Here is an 18,503-nt window from a genome sequence, read left to right as displayed (position 1 = left end):
GCATAGTCATCTGCCAGTGCAAATGTCTGTGCTGCACTACCTTGTGTGAATTGAGGGTGGTTTTGATGGTGGATATTGTGAATGATTCTGTCATTTTGGTGTGCGTTATGCCACACAGGACATTATTTGGAAGTTTCTAGTTACTATATTTGAAAATAATCTTAACAGCCATCTTGAAAGAATTATGGCCAAAGATCATTATTTAAAGATAAGTAGATTACTTATTCCTAAAATAGTTTTTTTGTTCTCCCCTCCCAGAAAAGGAGCAAATCGATATCTGACTGTAAGGAAGAAGGATGGATCAGAACGAACACATGCAGTAATGACTTGTTTCTTGGCTCCCAAAACAAAACATAGCATTTGGAGTTTAATTCAGAGATTTCCAGTCACAAATAAAGAACGAACAGAACTTCTGCCAAAAACAGAGCGAGGAAATGCATTTGCTGTTGAATCTGGTATGTTCAGTGTGTCTTCTGATACGGACTTGTGAATCAACACTGTTTAAAAAAAAACAAAACTACCCACAACCCAATCACAACCCCCCCCCCTTTCTTTTCTGTCTCCTCTCCTGTCCCAAACTGACACCTCCCCCTCAAACCCATTAATTTTCTTGACTTTAAATTGTGCATATAGGTTCTTTTAAAACTGATGTCCTGAGGAACTTAGGCAGTCAGGTTACCCATGTTCCAGTGTCTCCCTTGTGCCAAATTACTTTTGAATCTTTGAGCCAAGTCCAAACAAATATATTTAGAAGTACGTTTCCGAAGTGTGAGTTCCTACAAGTTCCATGAGGTGAGGTTGAAGAGAGAAGTGTTACCATGACTGCCATATAAGAACACCCTTATGAGAAAATGAGAGACTGGCTGTTCTCCTTATAGAATTCTTGATAAAATGAGAAGGGTTTTTTTTGTTTCATCATCTTCTAAAATAGATTTGGTTCATAAGAGACTGCTATCTAGACTTCTTGATTTCTGGAATATGAAAGAGTTCACTGGAAGACAAACTTCTGATATATTGTGAATTTTTTAAAGCAATGCTTTTAATAAGGTTATTGCTTTAACAGTTATGAGTGTAAGAGCTATGTTTCTGTGCACAAAGCTGGGTATAGTGCATAGAAAACATACCAGTATGCTGTGTTTCATTGGATATTTCTGATTTATGAGTTCATTCTTCAAGTGCTTCCTTTGCTAGTTTTCTTTTTCAGTTGTTTAATAGGATTGTTTAATGAACAGGGGGAAACTGTAATATAAATACTGAAAAGCAATTCCTTAGAAATCTAAAGCATAAACCAGGGGTCCTCACACTTTTTAACCAGGGGCCGGCGTGGATGCAGTGGCAGGCAGCCATCTGCGGCTGCTTGGTTTCCCCCCCCAACCCCCGGCGGGGGGGGCGGGGGGTTCTGTAAATACCAGGGGCCGGATTTAGGACCCTGGGGGACCATATCCAGCCTGCGGGCTCTAGTTTGAGGACCCCTGGCGTAAACTAATGAATAGTGTAAAATTTGTCTTTACTTCCCCAGAATTGTTTTTGGCTTTATTAATCTGTTAGCCTGTGTCTGTCTTTGTAAGACAGTGCTTGTAATGTAATATATTAATCTGATAATCACATTAAACATGTATAATTAAGTTTACAACAAGCTTTTCATTCTTCTGGAAGATAATTATTAAGGAATTCTAGAACAGCAGTTACAATACTGAATTTGAAGTAGTTTCCTCTGAAGACATGCAGGTTCTTTGGCTGCTTGTGCATTACTTTCTAATACATCACACACTGCTGCCATGGGTCCAGGGGTCTAGATAGAGCATGGTTCAATTTGTATGATTTAAGACAAATCTTATGAACTGGAGCATTAGGTTATGTAAGACTGCTGAAAGGTGGTGGTAAAAGACCAGGGAGGATGTGAAAGAAGCCATTTGTATCACAGTAGTTAACTTTTTCTCAGAAGATAGGCTTGTCAGTTTGGAGTAACTTGAGGGTTTAACTGTATAGTGAGGCAAACCGTGGAGGTGTGAAAGTTTAAACATGATACTAAGGTCAAGAAAATACACGAGGCTGCTTTACTTGTTTTAGTTTCTGTTTCTCATCTTGCTCTTCATGACCTTTTTTTGACTTGAGCAATGCACTTAGGGTAGTCTGTTTTTGTTCAAAATACCTAAGAATGTAATAACGCCTTTGAACAAATACTTATTTCAAGCACTGTAACAGGATGGGGTAGGTTACCATGAATATCTCTTTTAAATGTGTGATGGGTTTGTCACTTGATCTATAAGGATGCATATAAAGTCAGGAATGTTCACTTTTATGTACAATTTTTAGCAATGTTTTAGTGACCACCTTTTGTATCTGTCCAAGTAAATTGTTAACTTCTCTTCACAGAAAATAGAGAAGTGAGCAAGACAAGCGGGCGACTTAACAACGGTATCCCTCAGGTTCCAGTGAAAAGAGGGGAATCAGAGTTTGATTCCTTAAGGCAATCACTACCAGTTTTTGAAAAACAGGAAGAAATTGTCAAAATAATAAAGGAAAATAAAGTTGTTTTGGTTGTAGGAGAGACTGGATCAGGAAAAACTACTCAAGTATGTTTCTTTAATGAAATAAAAAAGATAATAGTATTTATACAAAACTGATGTCGATTTTGTAATATTTCCATAATAACACATTTCTTTATGCTAGTTTTAAGGCTTTTGTTTTCCTGTATAGTCAAAAGTCTTGTGTTCTAATTGACTTTCTTGCTTTTGAAATACTAAGCCAGCAGATACTTACTAAAAGCATAAAGTTCTGCACAACTTTCTGATAGCAGTTTTTCTTTAAAATAATATAAAATATTGAAGGGAAAGTAGTTACGATTTTGTATAGTCCTTTGCCTTCTAAAGCTAGTTCTGTTCTTAGAATCTAAAGTAGACTATTACTGAGTTAAAATGATAGATTACCTACAGGTATTTTTTTTATAGATTTTGCTCAAGCAGGGGAGAGAAGCTTCAACTTTCTTTTCCTTTTTTAAAAAAAACAGATTAAATTTTAAATCAGAAATTTATTTTTGCTGCATTTCTGCCTGTTCAAGTATGTTTGCAATGATAATCCTATTATGAATTGTTTTGCAACCTGTGTAATATTAAGACACACTTAAATTGTTTCACCGTGATAAAAAATCTATGACTTTATCAAAATAAAAATTAAATTTTAACTACTTCTTTACAGATCCCTCAGTTCATTCTGGATGATTGTTACAAAAATGGAACTCCCTGCCGTATATTTTGCACTCAGCCAAGACGTTTGGCAGCTATTGCTGTGGCTGAAAGAGTGGCAGCAGAAAGAAGAGAAAAGATTGGCCAGACAGTTGGTTATCAGATCCGATTAGAAAGCAGGTACTAACGATATTTCTTAAAGTCAATTGGTCTTGTGTTGGTATCTTCAGTCTTGTGTACTTTTAAACTACAGTGTGTTTGGGATACAGCACAGTAAAAGCTCAGTATGTGATGTATAGGTAGGATATGTTGTTTCAGGTAATGGAATATTTAAGAGTGAAAAGGACAGTTTCCCTCCTGTATTTTGCAGTTTCATGTAGTAAGTTGTCTTACATACGTGAATTGCAGGTACTGTCTCTTGATTTCTTCTTGAGGGGGTGTGTGTGTGGTGTGGAATTCGTTGTCTTATTTTCAGATCAAGTCTACACTTTCTTTTTTTCCCCTCCCTGTTTTAACGTGTAAATCTAGAAGTTCTGCAAGTTTTGAGGATAGGTAGGAAGACCAGCATGCTGTAACAAATGCTATATCATGATTGTTGATAAGGGACAGAGAAGTTAAAAAAGCAAAACTTGAAAGTAAAGTATGTTGAATATTATACTCTGTTTCAACTTTTATGTTTAATAGTTGAAGTGGTACAGAAGTAGAGATTTTGGGGTCACCTGAGGTCTTTGTTCCTAAACCAGAACAGGAGTGAATTAAAGTCTGAAGATTGTGTGCAATTTCTAGATTCTTTGAACTTTGTAGACAGTGGTATTTCCAGGAATGGTCAACAGACGGGATATGGGTGAAGATGGCAAAGGGTATACCTGATTATGTTGCTTATGTGGATGAACATACCACATAGCTAATGAGAATGAATGCACTTGAACAACAAAGCCAAATGAAAGAATTTGAATATGTGTACAGAAGCTCACAAGACTATTAAGATACTAAAAGAGCTAGTAAAGATGAATTACAAATAAGGTGGGTGATTAATGTGTGGAAGTATTAAGCTGGCTGAAGAAGAGCAAAATATAGGGCAGATCAAAATGGAGGGATTACTGGAAGCAGTGCAGAAAATCCTGCTTAAGAAGAATCAGTAGATTCACTCAAGAGAAAGACCAAAAGGCAGAGATGGCAGTATTTCCAACTCGGCAAAAAAGGTTGTGGGGTGAAGGTGTTTAAAGTAACACAGGAGTCTTAATTTTTTGTTTTATTAACTATTAGACAGCAATGATGATTTCTAAAAGGCTGCTGAAGAAGAGAGATGAGTAAAATAAAGCATTTCCATCTTGTATGTGTTCCTTGAATTTAATATGTAGGAGGATTTTTGGATGGAGGAATGAATTCCAAACTTGGAAGGAAATATGCGTATGTATGATAACTAGTGAGCTCATGTCTTCCAGAAAAGAACTGCAGAATATAGTACAAAGGAACTTTACCACGCTTAAGGTGGCAGTGCTGGAGATAGTAGTGGCAATTGCTGTTTTTCCTTGTGTAGCTAATTATGCCACAACTACTATAATAGTAACTTTTAAAGACTTTGTGGTTACTGAAAACTTAAAGCATTTGAAAAAGGTGAGACAATTACTTTGGCTGTATACTGTGTTGGGTTTGTATGGTGAGGTTTTGGTAGCAGGGGGGCTACAGGGGTGGCTTCTGTGAGAAGCTTCTAAAATCTTCTGCTGTGTCTGATGGAGCCAATGCCAGCCAGCTCCAAGATGGACCCACCGCTGGCCAAGGTTGAGCCCATCCGTGATGGTGGTAGCACCTCTGGGATAGCATATTAAGAAGGGGCAAAAAACCCCTGCGCAACAATGACTGTAGCCAGAGAGAGGAGTGAGGCTCTGTGGGCGGAACAGCCCTGCAGCCCCCCAGGCCAGCGCCGCAGGAGGGGCAGGGGGGCTCCAGGGGCTGCAGCAGAGATTCCCCCCAGCCCGTGGTGAAGCCCACGGTGGGGCAGGCTGTGCCCCTCAGCCCATGGAGGCACACCGTGGGGCAGGTACCCACCTGCAGCCTGTGGAGGCCCATGGTGGAGCAGATACCACCTGCAGCCTGTGGAGGATCCCACACCAGAGCAGGTGGATGCCCAAAGGAGGCTGTGAGCCCATGGGAAGCCCGTGCTGGAACAGGACTCCTGGCAGGAGTTGTGGCCCTGTGGAGAGAGGAGCCCAGGCTGGAGCAGGTTTGCTTGGCAGGACCCGTGACCCTGTGGGGGACCCACACTGGAGCTGCCTGTTCCTGAAGGGCCATGGAAGGGACCCACGCTGGAATAGTGAGTGAAGAACTGCAGGCTGTGGGAAGGACCTATGTTCATGGAAGCCTGTCTCCCTTGGTGGGGACCCCATGCTGGAGCCGGGGAAGAGCATGAGAAGTCCCGCTCCTGAGGAGGAAGGAGCGGCAGAAACAACATGTGATGGACTGTCTGCAATCTTCGTTCCCTGTCCCCCTGTACTGCTGCAGGGGAGGAGATAGACAATTCAAGAGTAAAATTAAGCCCAGATGGAAGAGAGGGATGGAGGTGTTTTGAGACTTGGTTTTATTTCTCATTATCCTACTCTGATTTGATTGGTAGTAAATTAAACTAAGTTCCCCAAGTCTGTTCTGTCCATGACAGTAATGGGTGAGTGAACTTTCCCTGTCCTTATCGTCACCCACAAGCCTTTTGTTATATTTTCTCTCCCCTGTCCAACTGAGGAGGGGGATGATAAAGCGACTCAGTGGGCACCTGACGTCCAGCCACCATCAACCTACCACATACAGGCAAATGCTAAGACTGTATTGAAGCATGTACTGAAGATTTGTTTTTCCAAAGGCACACACACTGAATTTTCCAGTAAATTAAACAATGTGGAGAGGTTCTCAAGGTTCTGTTTCACTTGCTTATTTATTTATAGAAATTTGAATCTCACTTTGTTAATTAATCCATTGTCTGAAATTTTGGACCATAAGCACTAAGATTGCTTAGAAACTCTCTGGGATTTGGCATAGTTTAAAAACAAGTAGTATGCATGAATTCTTTGGTGAGAGAACTGTAATTCCACTTCTGGTGAGTAGCTGTTTAGTCCTTAAATTTTCAGTTAACAGTGGAAAGTTAGCAGCATTTAAATGGTGCAAAAAACTGAATTACCTTGGTGAACTGTTTAATAGGGTTTCTCCAAAGACGCTGTTAACATTTTGCACGAATGGCATACTACTTCGCACGCTAATGGCAGGAGACAGCACTCTATCAACTGTGACACATGTTATTGTGGTAAGAATCCTGTTGTATTTCATGTGAGATGGAATAGCGTACATTACTTGTTAATTGGAAGATGAGATCTTAATTTTGTTTATTAATTTTCTGAGCATTTAAGGTCCTTCTGTTTGGCTAGCATTTGAATTAACATTAAAGACTTACTGAGTATTTATTGTAGTTTGTATGTTTTTGGTTTTGTTTTTTTTCTTGTAAAAGTATCTTATTTTAGGCTCATGCCAATAATTAATTTTGGAATCATGATGCATTTATGGAGGACAGAGCTGTAAATTTTCCCAGACCTCCTCTGTCAGAAAGCCTTAGGGAGGCTTATGTAGATAGGACTTAATGTGAGTGTCAGAATTCCTGGTATCATTACTTCTTTTAGCAATACCAGCTTTGCAGTCTGTTTGCCAAAATATTTTCAAGATAATGAGTAGTCTAATTTTCAGCAAATTATTTAAGTGTGTTCATTTATGATTATGTGAATATTCTTATGGTAGAGTTTGATAAGTCAGTAGAACTGGAATGTTTACCACAAGATAAATTTCTCCACTGCTGAAGACAGAGAGATTAATTATTATTTTAGGTGCCTACGTGTTTGTAAAAATGGAAAAAAGTGTGAGAATGATTTGCACATTCTTGACTTCAGCCTAAAAATGTATTTGGATCCCTGCTTTATAAGTTCGTAATATAAAACAAAACAGAAGAACACACTAACAAAGGTGATTAATTAATCATATGCCTTAATTGATTATAAGCTTTGTGCACAACTTAATGGATCTAAGCAATCTAACTTTTTTTCTGATTACATGGTATTGTACATATCTTTAAGTGTTGGTCAGTTGTGAAGTGAGAATTTATTAAAATAAGATTTGTAGGATTTGCGGTTTGTGTCATTATCTTGAAAATGAGATTCAAATATAAGAACTGGAGAAGTTTCAGAAGTTCACTTTTAACCTCTGAAATCAAGGTATATGTAGCTTGTGCATTACCAGTGCGGTCCACTTGGATAACTTTGTAAAACTTTTTGAAGTATTTTTTTACTTTTGGATAGTTTGTAGGGTTTTTTTTAAACCCTTACTTAAACTAGACTTACAATTATAATGTACCTGTAATATACTAGCAAATTATATATTTTAGTGTTTAAAAAAGTATATAATTGTGAAAAGTTACGAGCTTAGATCTGTGATATTTGTCTGTTGTTCTCCACCCCCCCCCCCCTTTTCTTTTTTTGCTATAGGATGAAGTGCATGAGAGGGATAGGTTCAGTGACTTCTTGTTAATAAAACTAAGAGATGTGTTGCAAAACCAGACTAATTTAAGACTAATTATTTCTAGTGCTGCTCTAGATGCAGATCTCTTTATTAGATATTTTGGAAGTTGCCCCGTAATACACAGTAAGTGTTTATGTAAACTCCTAAATCTGACTATACCTGCCCTAGGACTTACAGATCTTGTTAAACTGTAGGAAACCATTCTGAGTATGAAGAAACAGGATAAATACACTGAGAGTAACAACAGTGTTTGTTCTTTGTTAATTTTTGTCGTTTCCTAACTATTTGCACCTTGTTCAGAGTGAAGTGTTTTTGTCACAGGGAGTTCTGTAAGTGCAGGGATGTCCTGGCCCCTGCCATGTTCAATTCAAGAAGCAGGAAAAGGTTCGTAAAGTGCTGATCTCCATGGGGATACTGACCCTAGGATCTACAAGAGTGTGATATGTATTAATTCATTTCAGTAGATTCTAGTTCTTCAGGTGTCACAGAGGTTGCTACTGGTTACTATATGAAACACAGATAATTGCACCTCATTATTTCAGGAATACAGTCTTAGGCAAATTGGGTTTTCGTGTTTAAATCACATGATTCTTTATTTTAAATGAAATTATTAGCTGGTCATCTCAGTAACCATTGAGAAAAGAAATGACAGTTTATGTTCAGACTCAGTAGTTGCAGTTAGATTACATTCAAATGGAAATAAAAGTTATGATTATTGCTGTTTTAATTTCATTTGACTGATCTTTAGTAGAGGTAAAACATAGGTGTGTGGGAGATGCTTTTTTTTTTTTTCAGGTCACCCTCCTGGCTGCTTGCAAGTTTTCTGCATGGGTGACCTCCTCTGGTACCTTGTAGTCCTCTTCCTTTTTCAGCGATGATATCTAAGTATAAGGTGTTTTGAAACAAAGCTTTTAAGAGAAACGCTTTCTTTTCAAAATGATCAGGTAGACTGTCTGCATGTCAACATATTTTTTTTTTTTTTTTTAATAAAACTGAGCAGTCCTGGGGCATGAGTAGATCACTTTCGCTATAGTCTTTCCTACAAATCATTGTTTTATTTCAGTGAATGTTCCTGAAAAAAGAGTTTTTTTGCAGATAGAAGTGTTGCAGTTTATTCTTTCTGAAGAAGAGAGAAGTCCTAGGTGATTTAAACTCGGCTATGGCAAATGTCAGCTAAGGGCCCAGAAATTAAAATCTAGAGATTTTAATCCCTCCTGTGGAAAAGGATCCTTTAATGTCCATAAATAAGGTCTAGAATAGTGTTATATTGAAAAGCAAACCAGGGTAAATTACTAAGAGATAAATTAGCCTTTAGAATGCTTCATTTATCAGGAAGCATTCAGTAAAGAAAGGCAAATTTGGCTGAAGTGGTTAAGGAATTTGAGAGAAGTCCATCTTCTCATACACTTCTCATGAGAACATGTAGTTGAGTACAAAGGTGGCAATCTTTTTGTGGGATCTACTACTAAAGCTATATTAGTTGCTGTTAGGTTTTGTAATTCAGGTGACAATCTTACACAGTGAATTCTTTTTTGTAACCCTAAACAAAAATGGCTATTTTCTGTTTCCCATTTTGATAAAATTGTAATCAATAAATGTCAATCTTACGAGCATCTCTTGCTATATCACTTAATACAATTGAAGAGGTTAATGAGACGCAAGGTACCCAGCTGGCATTTCCCTTTTGGAATGTTGTGGCCCGGTAATTTTAAAGAAAATAAACTCCAGTGAAGATACTCTTCCAAGACTTTTCAAGGAAAGTAATAATTCCTTAAATCAGGCCCTAGTATGTTTTAATTAACTTTCTGTCTATAAACGTGCTTTTTAAAAATTAAGATTATAAATGAAGCTAGGGAATAGCTAATATTTTATGAATTATTTATACTTTCAGTACAAGGAAGACCTTTTGAAGTTAAAGAGATGTTTTTGGAGGATATTTTAAGAAGCACTGGGTATACAAGCAAAGAGATGGTGAAGTACAAAAAACAGAAGCAGCAAGGTTAGTGGACTTCTTAGTTGTTAGGGTTGGCAATGACCGTCATTGATTGATTGAACAACTAAATAGGATGGTTCTCTGTTGAAATTCCCAAGTCAGAGTATTAACCAGACATGGTTAGATGACAGCAGCTATCTTTAAGCTCTCGATGCTTACATTCTTGAGGTAGATTATGTAACTTAAAAAAAATATTTTCACTTTCTTTCAATCATTGCATTCTTTTTGCTTTCAATTGATAAATGTTACGTTCCACAGAACTGGGGCCTTTGCCCACATAAAAACTGTAGAAGCAGAAGATATTATATACTGACTTCTGGGTGGAAATTAAATTGCAGCCATTAAAGAAGGCAAAATTTTGTTCATCTTGCACAGAAGTGATTCCTATTAGTAACATTTTTTGCTGTGCTCTTCAAACAAGGATATATTTAATACATACAGCTCAAAAGCATAAACACACTTGAACTTAATGTAGTTGTTTTTCAATTGATTAAGTAGATACATTATTTGAGAAGGTTTCCTGACAACTGAAAGTAATGATCCTAGTGTGTACTTAAAAAAAAAAAAAGGGTGTGAGAGGGGCAAAACCAAAGCTGTAACATACAATCCTAACTCTATCTTGGTGCTCAGTTCTGATCACTGTGGAAAGAAGAGTTCAGTTAAGCCTCTGGTGTCTTCTACTGTTTATTCTACCTGTACACATAAGTTAGTTGTTACATGCAGGAGCTATAGCACTTTTCTTCGGTATTTCACTTCTGGAGGAAGACCTAGACTGGGAAATGTACAGAAAACACTTACTTAGGAAGCTTATTTGAATGCGGTAGGTTGGAATACCGGAGACTTACGGGGTTAAGCACACAAATGGTGTTTTTTACCTTGTTCATAGAGCAGGCATTTGCTGTGTTGCACTCTGGGTGCCCTTAATCATGGAATTTATATTGGGTGGTAACAGCATTCCAGACTAAATAGAAGAGATTGAATAGATAAAACTTTGGGACTTGATACAGCTATTTTTTGTAACTGAAAATGTTGAATAATTAAGACAACTGTAAAAATTTTTTTGGAAATACTTTATGCATTCTAGAAGAAAAACAGCAAAGTGCTCTTACTGAGTGGTGTTCTGCTCAAGAAAATAACAGCAAAATGGAATCTCGGAGACAAAGATCTGTCCCAAGTGCAACTAAAGACTGTAATCTGTTGGCTGATGGTAGTGACACAGTATTTAATCAACTGGTAAGTTTTTCCTTTTGTTGGAAGGGATGTTTAAATCTGTGTTACATTGTTACTACCCATTTAAAAACTGTTTCTGAAGATATTACCGCTATAGTTTCTAGAAGCATTTTAACGTATATTAAAACATGATTATTTTTTTTATTAGCATGAACTACCTTAGCTAAAGTGTGTTTTTCAGTTGCGATGGTTGTACATAACTTGTTTAGCTGAAATGGCTAGACTTGTCATTTAAAGTAATTGCATATGACACAGTAAGTGCTTTAACTGGTACCTGAATGCTGTATTTCTGCTTGTTACTTGGAAAACTAACCGTTCAAATTCTTTGTGTCTAATATATGGGAATAAAGACAACCCTTGGAAGAGATTAATCTTTCAGTGCTGTGTTTTCTCTTCAGACTGAAAAAGATGCGAATTGCCTTGACCCGTGGCTAATAAAAGAAATGGATTCTTGTCTCTCTGACATCTGGTTGCATAAAGATATTGATTCCTTTGCTCAGGTGTTCCATCTCATTTTAGCTGAAAATGTCAGCGGTAAGCTTTTATCTTACTGCCTCAGAAAAAAACAACCACAAAATGACTTGAATTTCTGTGGCTACTTTATCTCCAGTTTTAGATATTATCTTTGAATTCTGATGCCTATTGAAAAAATGAATAGGGTTAGCAGAATTAATGGGTTTTGTAGTTACTGCTTGCTCTACTTGTTCTGAAGTATTGACAGTTAATTGTGTTTCAATAATAGTATTAAATTCACATGAACTGAGTGGTGGGATGACGTGAGGAAACAAATTCACTCAGGGCTGGATTTTGGAAGTCATATACTACATTTATATGAAAAAAATAATTATTTTTGTAGTGGGTTTGCTGATGTTTTTGTACTTCTTAGTTGATTATAGGCACAGTGAAACAAGTGCTACTCCACTGATGATTGCTTCAGGGAGAGGCTTTCTGAGTCAAGTGGAACAACTGATCAGCATGGGAGCAAGTATCCACTGCAAATCATCCAATGGCTGGTAAAACCAAACAGATAAGCTGAAGGATGGATTTATTTGCCAATACACAAATGAGAAATTTCTGTAACATGTAAACCGATTTGCTAACCTACCAGACTGCCATAAAGCACTAATAGGTTTTGACAGTCCAAGCAATTTATAACTTCCGTTTCTTACATTGTTTTCTCTAAATTCTAAATCGAATTCTTAAACAGTGTTGAATATAGGACATACACTCTTAGTTTCAATAAGTCTGATTTAACACAATGATTAGAAGAAGAATTGGAATCTTTCATGCTGCGTTGATTGAATTAGACCCAAAATGTTTGGTGATTCTTATTTTGAGTAACCTATATATATATTGGATTTAAAAATGGTGTATTAGACATGCAAATATCTTTGCTGTGTTAATACCTGTAAATATGTTGTGTCGTGAAAAAATATTCGTGAATCTGTAAAAACTCAGATTTTTGTGGCCATGAATTGTGTATTCATGTGGACAGGACTATTATAAATAATTGTAATATGGAAAAAAAAAATAGTATTCCAGGGGTCTGATATTTGGCACTACCACTTGAAAAACTTTGGAAGGAATGCAGTTTAAAAGGAGAACAGTGTGAACTGCATTGTGAGGAGGGCAACTTCTGTAAGATATCAAAACCCCCAACATTTTCACAGATTTTGGAGAAAAATGTCTTGGGTGTGATTTCTGATTTAAAGGAGCTAGTAAATCATGCTTATCTTTGCACATCGGTGTGCGGTTTGTGGAGGAATGGCACATTCTTCCTCCTCATTTCCTTCTGCATGTTACTTCTGTGTAAAACTGGGATTCTTTCTTGGTAAAGAATTGCAGTTACCTAAAAATCATATAGCTGTTACACCTGTTTAAGCACTTTAAAAAGGGAAGTTACAGTTTCAGCCATAACAGCACTGATTAAACAGTGCCAAAATCGATAGAAATGTGCAGTCAGCTGTCTCCTCTTATAATGTATTATTCATATGTATCTTTTGAAGTGAGAAATTAATAAGGATTTTTATGCAACTGTTTCAGGATGGCTTTGGACTGGGCTAAGCGCTTTGGACAGACAGAGGTTATTGACCTGTTGGAGTCCTACAGGTAGGCTATAACAACACTGCAGAAACAGTTGTTTAACATGGTGAAGGGAAAACTATGTTTTGTCATTTTTTAATCAGAACAGTTTTTAGCTTTTTATGCTTTAAAATCTGGCCTAAATAGCAAGTTTTATTTGAGAATAAGAATATTTTGAAAACCTAGTCATTTTAAAAAAAGTTGGTATTCAGTATCATAGTGATTACACAACTCCTAGCATAAATATAGTTCTGGTCATGCAGGACTTCTTTTATATTATTAGTATTTCTCCTCTTGATATGGGCATTTCTATCATGATTATAAATCTAGGCAGGATGTGATTATAGTAACTTAAATAGATATGCAGAGGAGACGATGATTTTATACCATGTACCATTTTAATTTCAGATGCTTATTTTAGAAATAAATCTGTTTTGTATTTTTATCTGTATATTGTTGATACATGGTAGCCATATTAAAGAAACTTTATATGAGCAACTGTTGTGGTTTAACCCCAGCTGGCAACTAAATACCGCGCAGCTGCTTGCTCACCCACCCACATACCCACTCCAACCCCTGCCTGCCCCTGGTGGGAAGGGGAGGAGAATCAGAAAAAGGTAAAACTCATGGGTTGAGATAAGAACAGTTTAATAATCGAAATAAAGTAAAACATAATAATGACAATAACAATAGTAGTGAAAAGGGGAGAGGGGGAGAGAGAGAGGAATAAAACCCAAGAAAAAAGCCCAAGTGATGCACAATACAATTGCTCACCACTTCTTGACGGATGCCCAGCCAGTCCCCTAACAGTGATACCCTCTTCCATGCCAGAGAAGAAAATTAACTCTATCCTGGGCAAAACCAGGACAGTAACATGTATACTATGCCATTCAACTTGTTTTTTGACTAACTTAAATTATCATAGTTTACTTACAGTTTTGTAGAGATATACATTATTGTAATTTCTCTTAGAGTAGTTTCTGTTAGTGTAGTACCTGCTTAACTCTTATGGTAGGGAAGTTTTTGGAAATTATTTCTTAAATATTTTTCCTTTAATGGATAAACAAACCGTGTCTTTATACTTCCAGTTCTGCAACATTTGCTTATGGTTGTGTTTCAATAAAGTATAATCAAAGTAGAGTTAATGCTAATATTTGAAGTTGCATACGTTGCTGGACGAACACTTAAATCAGTGGACAGTAGTAGTATTGTGGAGGTGCTGTTGTGCTACACTTTAAAATTCGAGACGAGTAGTCTCATTAGTCTTGGTCTGAATTTGAACTGATGGCTGAATGCAGACCTGAAGCAAACAGCACTGACTCTGGCCTGTGTATTTGTATATTTTAGTGCTTCAGTGGAATTTGGAAATATGGATGAAAGTTCCCTGGTCCAAACAAGTGGTAATGACCTTAGTGCAGAGGACAGAGAACTGTTGAAAGCTTATCATCACAGTTTTGACAATGAAAAAGTGGATCTGGACCTGATTATGCACTTACTTTATAACATCTGTCATAGTTGTGATGTGGGTAGGTATATACACACACTCCCAATAAATTGCTGTGGATCAAGCTTCTGATGGATTGTGCTCTTTTTGCAGTAATACTAAATAGGTAAAATCTTCCAAGCGGTAGCATACACAGTACTGACATGTATTTGAAGTGATTTTTCTGTTTAAATCTGCAAACCAACTTCTTTTTTAGGAGCTATTTTAATATTCCTTCCTGGATATGATGAGATAGTTAGCCTGAAGGACCGTATTCTTTTTGACGACAAGAGATTTGCTGATAATGCTCACAGGTAAAACCTATAATTTTTATGGTTGTCTTGAGTTTTTATTGTTTCTTTTAAAGATCCTTAAAATGTGCTCTTTGTCTTGCATTAGATACCAAGTTTTCATGCTTCATTCAAATATGCAGACTTTGGATCAGAAGAAGGTGCTTAAAAGTCCACCTGCTGGCGTCCGCAAAATAGCAAGTATCAGAGGACTTCATCAGATGTTATATTGATCTATTTTGTCTTTGCTTTTACAGTTACTATAGTTTGGTTTTGTGGTTTTGTTTCTGTTTTTTGTTTGTTTGTTTTTTCAAATTGCAGATTCTTTCTACTAATATTGCAGAAACCAGCATAACAGTCAATGATGTTGTATACGTTATTGACTCAGGCAAGATGAAAGAGGTATGATTGGCTTAAACTTTCTTTGGGAAGTAAACTTCCTAGTGTTGTTTTAAAATACATAATACAAACATTTTTAAGAACAATTTTTTTGTAGTGGGCTGAGAGCTAGTGCATGACAAACAACAAAACTCACTGAGAAGTTTTGACATCCGTTTGTTTTATGACAAATACTGTAAATAGCTAGCTGTTTAAAAACCCTGTAAAAGTTATTGCAGGCTGATATATTGATATATCTATTTTTTAAAAATGAAGTTATTATTTCTGTTGATTTTTAAAACAAGCTCATCTGTTTAGACCACCATGTTCCTGAGAGAGCACTGGGAGTTTCCTTTATCCTACTATTGTATCTATCCCAAGTCTAATCTATTAAGTTTTTAAGCATTGTTTTTGATGTGTTGAATGCCCGTTCCCTAATTACTTTTCAAGGAAAGTGCGATAACATAATGAGGCAGTTTAAGACCTACTGTATGGCTTGGAAAACAAAATTGGATTTCATAGGAGATAATTTCTGAATTTCTCATGGTAATACAATTTTTTTGTCATTTTATATCAAATGTAGGAAAATAAGGACATAATTTCCAAGTGAGACAAAGAGGAAAACTTTATTAAATATAATAGCATATTTTTGCTTGGTTTGTGATACTACAAAACACACTCCATAACTTTTATTGACTTACAATTACTTCTTGACTAGAAAACTTTAATTAAGAAAACGCACAAAGATACGGCAAAGAAGGTAGCATAAATTCACTTGAAACTAAGTACTTCAGAATATAACTTTGTGCCAGAAGCTGCTGTTGCTTAGTTATTTTTTTTTTAGAGAACTTCTGTTGATGATCTAAATCATCAGTAGCTTTTATTTCATGTACCCTATTCAATCTTTTTATGTTCCTTGCTTTGCTTTTGTAGAAGTCTTTTGATGCACTGAGTTCTGTTACAATGCTAAAAATGGTGTGGATTTCAAAAGCCAGTGCTATCCAGAGAAGGGGCAGGTAATGAATGCTTCATACTGAATTTTATTTCGCAAATATCCACTATCCTGTACGTTAAGGATTAAGTACACAATGTAATAGCAGCCACACTGAGTAATGTTACTAGTCTAGTCCAGTGTTGTGTTGGACAGTGGCCAATACTAATTCTTTGCAGAAGAATAAGGGTCAGCATGTATTTCCTTGGAGTCATTTCCCAACTTGTAGTAAAGTGACACTCAGGATTTTCCCAAAGCTTACATTAGGTCTAGGTTGTTTTCTCCCCATGAACTTGTTCTCCTTCTTCTTTCTCCCATGTAGCATCAGCAGCCACAGTGTCCAATAAAGTGTTTCACAACTTAATCTGTGGGCAAAGGGCTGCCTATTGCTAGTTTTTAATTGATGCCCCTTCATAGCTATCATAGAAGAGACATTGAGCAGTGATTCCTTATTCACCTTCTCCAAATTATTCATGACTTAGCAGGCCTTTATCATATTATTCCCAACACTGGGTGAGGGCTAAAAGGTTATGTAGCCACAAATGCCTGTGTTTGGTGATATGATACTGGCTTTAACCTGCCAGTTTGAGTGTTGGTGTGAGCATTTGCTGTCTCTGTCCCCTCACTCACAGGCTGTTTGGTCTTCATTCTGCCTTTTACTTATAGAGCAGCTTTCAACTGTTTGGGGGATGTGAAGAGGAAGAGAAACAAAGTTTATGACTTATGTTCCTTATGGCAAAGGCCAGTTGAGATTTGGATTGATCTTAGGTTAGCAAAACCCACACATCACTTTATTTTTAGACAGGCCTTATTTTTGTTTCTCCAGATCTTTCAGTATTGGGATAAAATTATAATAACAAATTTCTGTACTATCAAAAGCAATCCATGTACTGGAAAACTCTGACCTTATGTATGAGACCTACACTTAATGACAAAATTATCTTTTTCTTAGACATGCTTTGTATTTCTGTTGTAAGTTTGTGTGTGTGTGTTGGTTTGTTTATTTAGTTATTTTTAGAAAGGTATTCTGATTTTCAACAACTTACCATATTTTGTGTTCAAGGGCTGGACGCTGTAAGCCTGGAGTCTGTTTTCGTCTCTTCAGCAGGCTTCGATTTCAGAATATGTTGGAATATCAGACTCCAGAACTTCTAAGAATGCCACTTCAGGTGCATGTTCAGTTAGAAATTATAACTTTAAAAAAAAAGTATTATCATCAAAACATAGTATTTACTCAAAAAAAAGCTTTTGTTTTTGTTTTTTATTTTTTCCTCCTGTCTTAATCTTTTTTTGCTTTTAAAATTGCAGGAGCTTTGTTTACACACAAAACTTCTGGCTCCAGTTAATTGTCCAATTGTTGACTTTCTTATGAAAGCTCCTGATCCTCCACCAGCTTTAATTGTGAGAAACGCTGTGCAAATGCTTAAGGTCAGCAGAGGAATAGAATTAGATGGGAATTGTATTTGTTTTTACATTTGTGGTGTGGCAACATATGGAGTTTTATTTGTACTGAGACTGTTTATTTACTTAAGGATGCTTTGACTTTTTGTGTCTTGTCTATTTTCATTTTGTGTGTGTGTATGCATTTTTCCATGTTAAGGGAAGAAAGTGCTTAAAAATCTCGTCTCAAACTGTTAAGAGTTCAACTTGCTTTTTGAGTGTTTAGGACCAAGTGTAGTTAATGTCCAATATTCACATCCTTTTTGCTTTTATTGTAAATTATTTCTGTCCACTTCCCTGCCCTCCTGCCTCTTTTTTTTTTTTTTTTTTTAAATAGACAATAGATGCCATGGACCCTTGGGAAGATCTTACTGAACTTGGTTATCATCTCACTGATCTACCAGTGGAGCCACACCTTGGTAAAATGGTGTTGTGTGCTGTTGTTTTGAAGTGCCTGGATCCTATTCTTACTATTGCTTGCAGTCTTGCATATCGAGACCCTTTTGTCCTACCTACACTGGCCTCTCAAAAGCGTGCAGCCATGCTGTGTAGAAAACGTTTTGCTGCAGGAACATTTAGTGACCATATGGCGCTTCTCAGGGCTTTCCAGGTACTATTTCATCTTCAAAAAGAGTACTAATCACAATAGATCACATGCCAAACTAAATGATGGACCAATCAAGTTAGTTGTAGAATGATAGATAAAGTTTCTCCTTTAAGGACATAATTTTTGTCTACTAGTTTCCTGTATATTGGACTCATAAATCTGTGAGGGAACACTTTTGGTCGTATTTTTTGTTCATATTTGCAAACCTGGTTAAATTCTGAATGTTCTTTATAAAGGTGCCACTTTATATCCTGCTACACCGATAACTTAAAA

The 18,503-nt window shown here is 36.6% G+C and overlaps 1 protein-coding gene across 2 annotated transcripts in view; it reads left to right on the top strand.

Moving 5' to 3' along the window:
• YTHDC2 (YTH domain containing 2) overlaps positions 1-18,503 on the top strand; it is a 39,455-nt gene that overhangs the window by 9,294 nt on the left and 11,658 nt on the right. For both annotated transcript variants that reach the window (XM_037373328.1, XM_037373327.1), the window contains exons 3-20: positions 259-455; positions 2,377-2,576; positions 3,199-3,365; positions 6,375-6,477; positions 7,703-7,859; positions 9,628-9,735; positions 10,814-10,962; positions 11,358-11,493; positions 11,846-11,972; positions 13,003-13,068; positions 14,389-14,567; positions 14,742-14,838; positions 14,924-15,011; positions 15,136-15,216; positions 16,126-16,208; positions 17,247-17,352; positions 17,492-17,611; positions 17,961-18,233. In XM_037373328.1, coding sequence (XP_037229225.1) covers positions 259-455; positions 2,377-2,576; positions 3,199-3,365; positions 6,375-6,477; positions 7,703-7,859; positions 9,628-9,735; positions 10,814-10,962; positions 11,358-11,493; positions 11,846-11,972; positions 13,003-13,068; positions 14,389-14,567; positions 14,742-14,838; positions 14,924-15,011; positions 15,136-15,216; positions 16,126-16,208; positions 17,247-17,352; positions 17,492-17,611; positions 17,961-18,233 — 2,437 coding nt within the window. The remainder of the gene's footprint in view (positions 1-258; positions 456-2,376; positions 2,577-3,198; positions 3,366-6,374; positions 6,478-7,702; positions 7,860-9,627; positions 9,736-10,813; positions 10,963-11,357; positions 11,494-11,845; positions 11,973-13,002; positions 13,069-14,388; positions 14,568-14,741; positions 14,839-14,923; positions 15,012-15,135; positions 15,217-16,125; positions 16,209-17,246; positions 17,353-17,491; positions 17,612-17,960; positions 18,234-18,503) is intronic.

Source organism: Falco rusticolus, chromosome Z (assembly GCF_015220075.1).
Source record: "Falco rusticolus isolate bFalRus1 chromosome Z, bFalRus1.pri, whole genome shotgun sequence".
Classification (NCBI taxonomy): Eukaryota; Metazoa; Chordata; class Aves; order Falconiformes; family Falconidae; genus Falco; species Falco rusticolus.
This window is presented reverse-complemented; position numbering and strand designations above follow the sequence as displayed.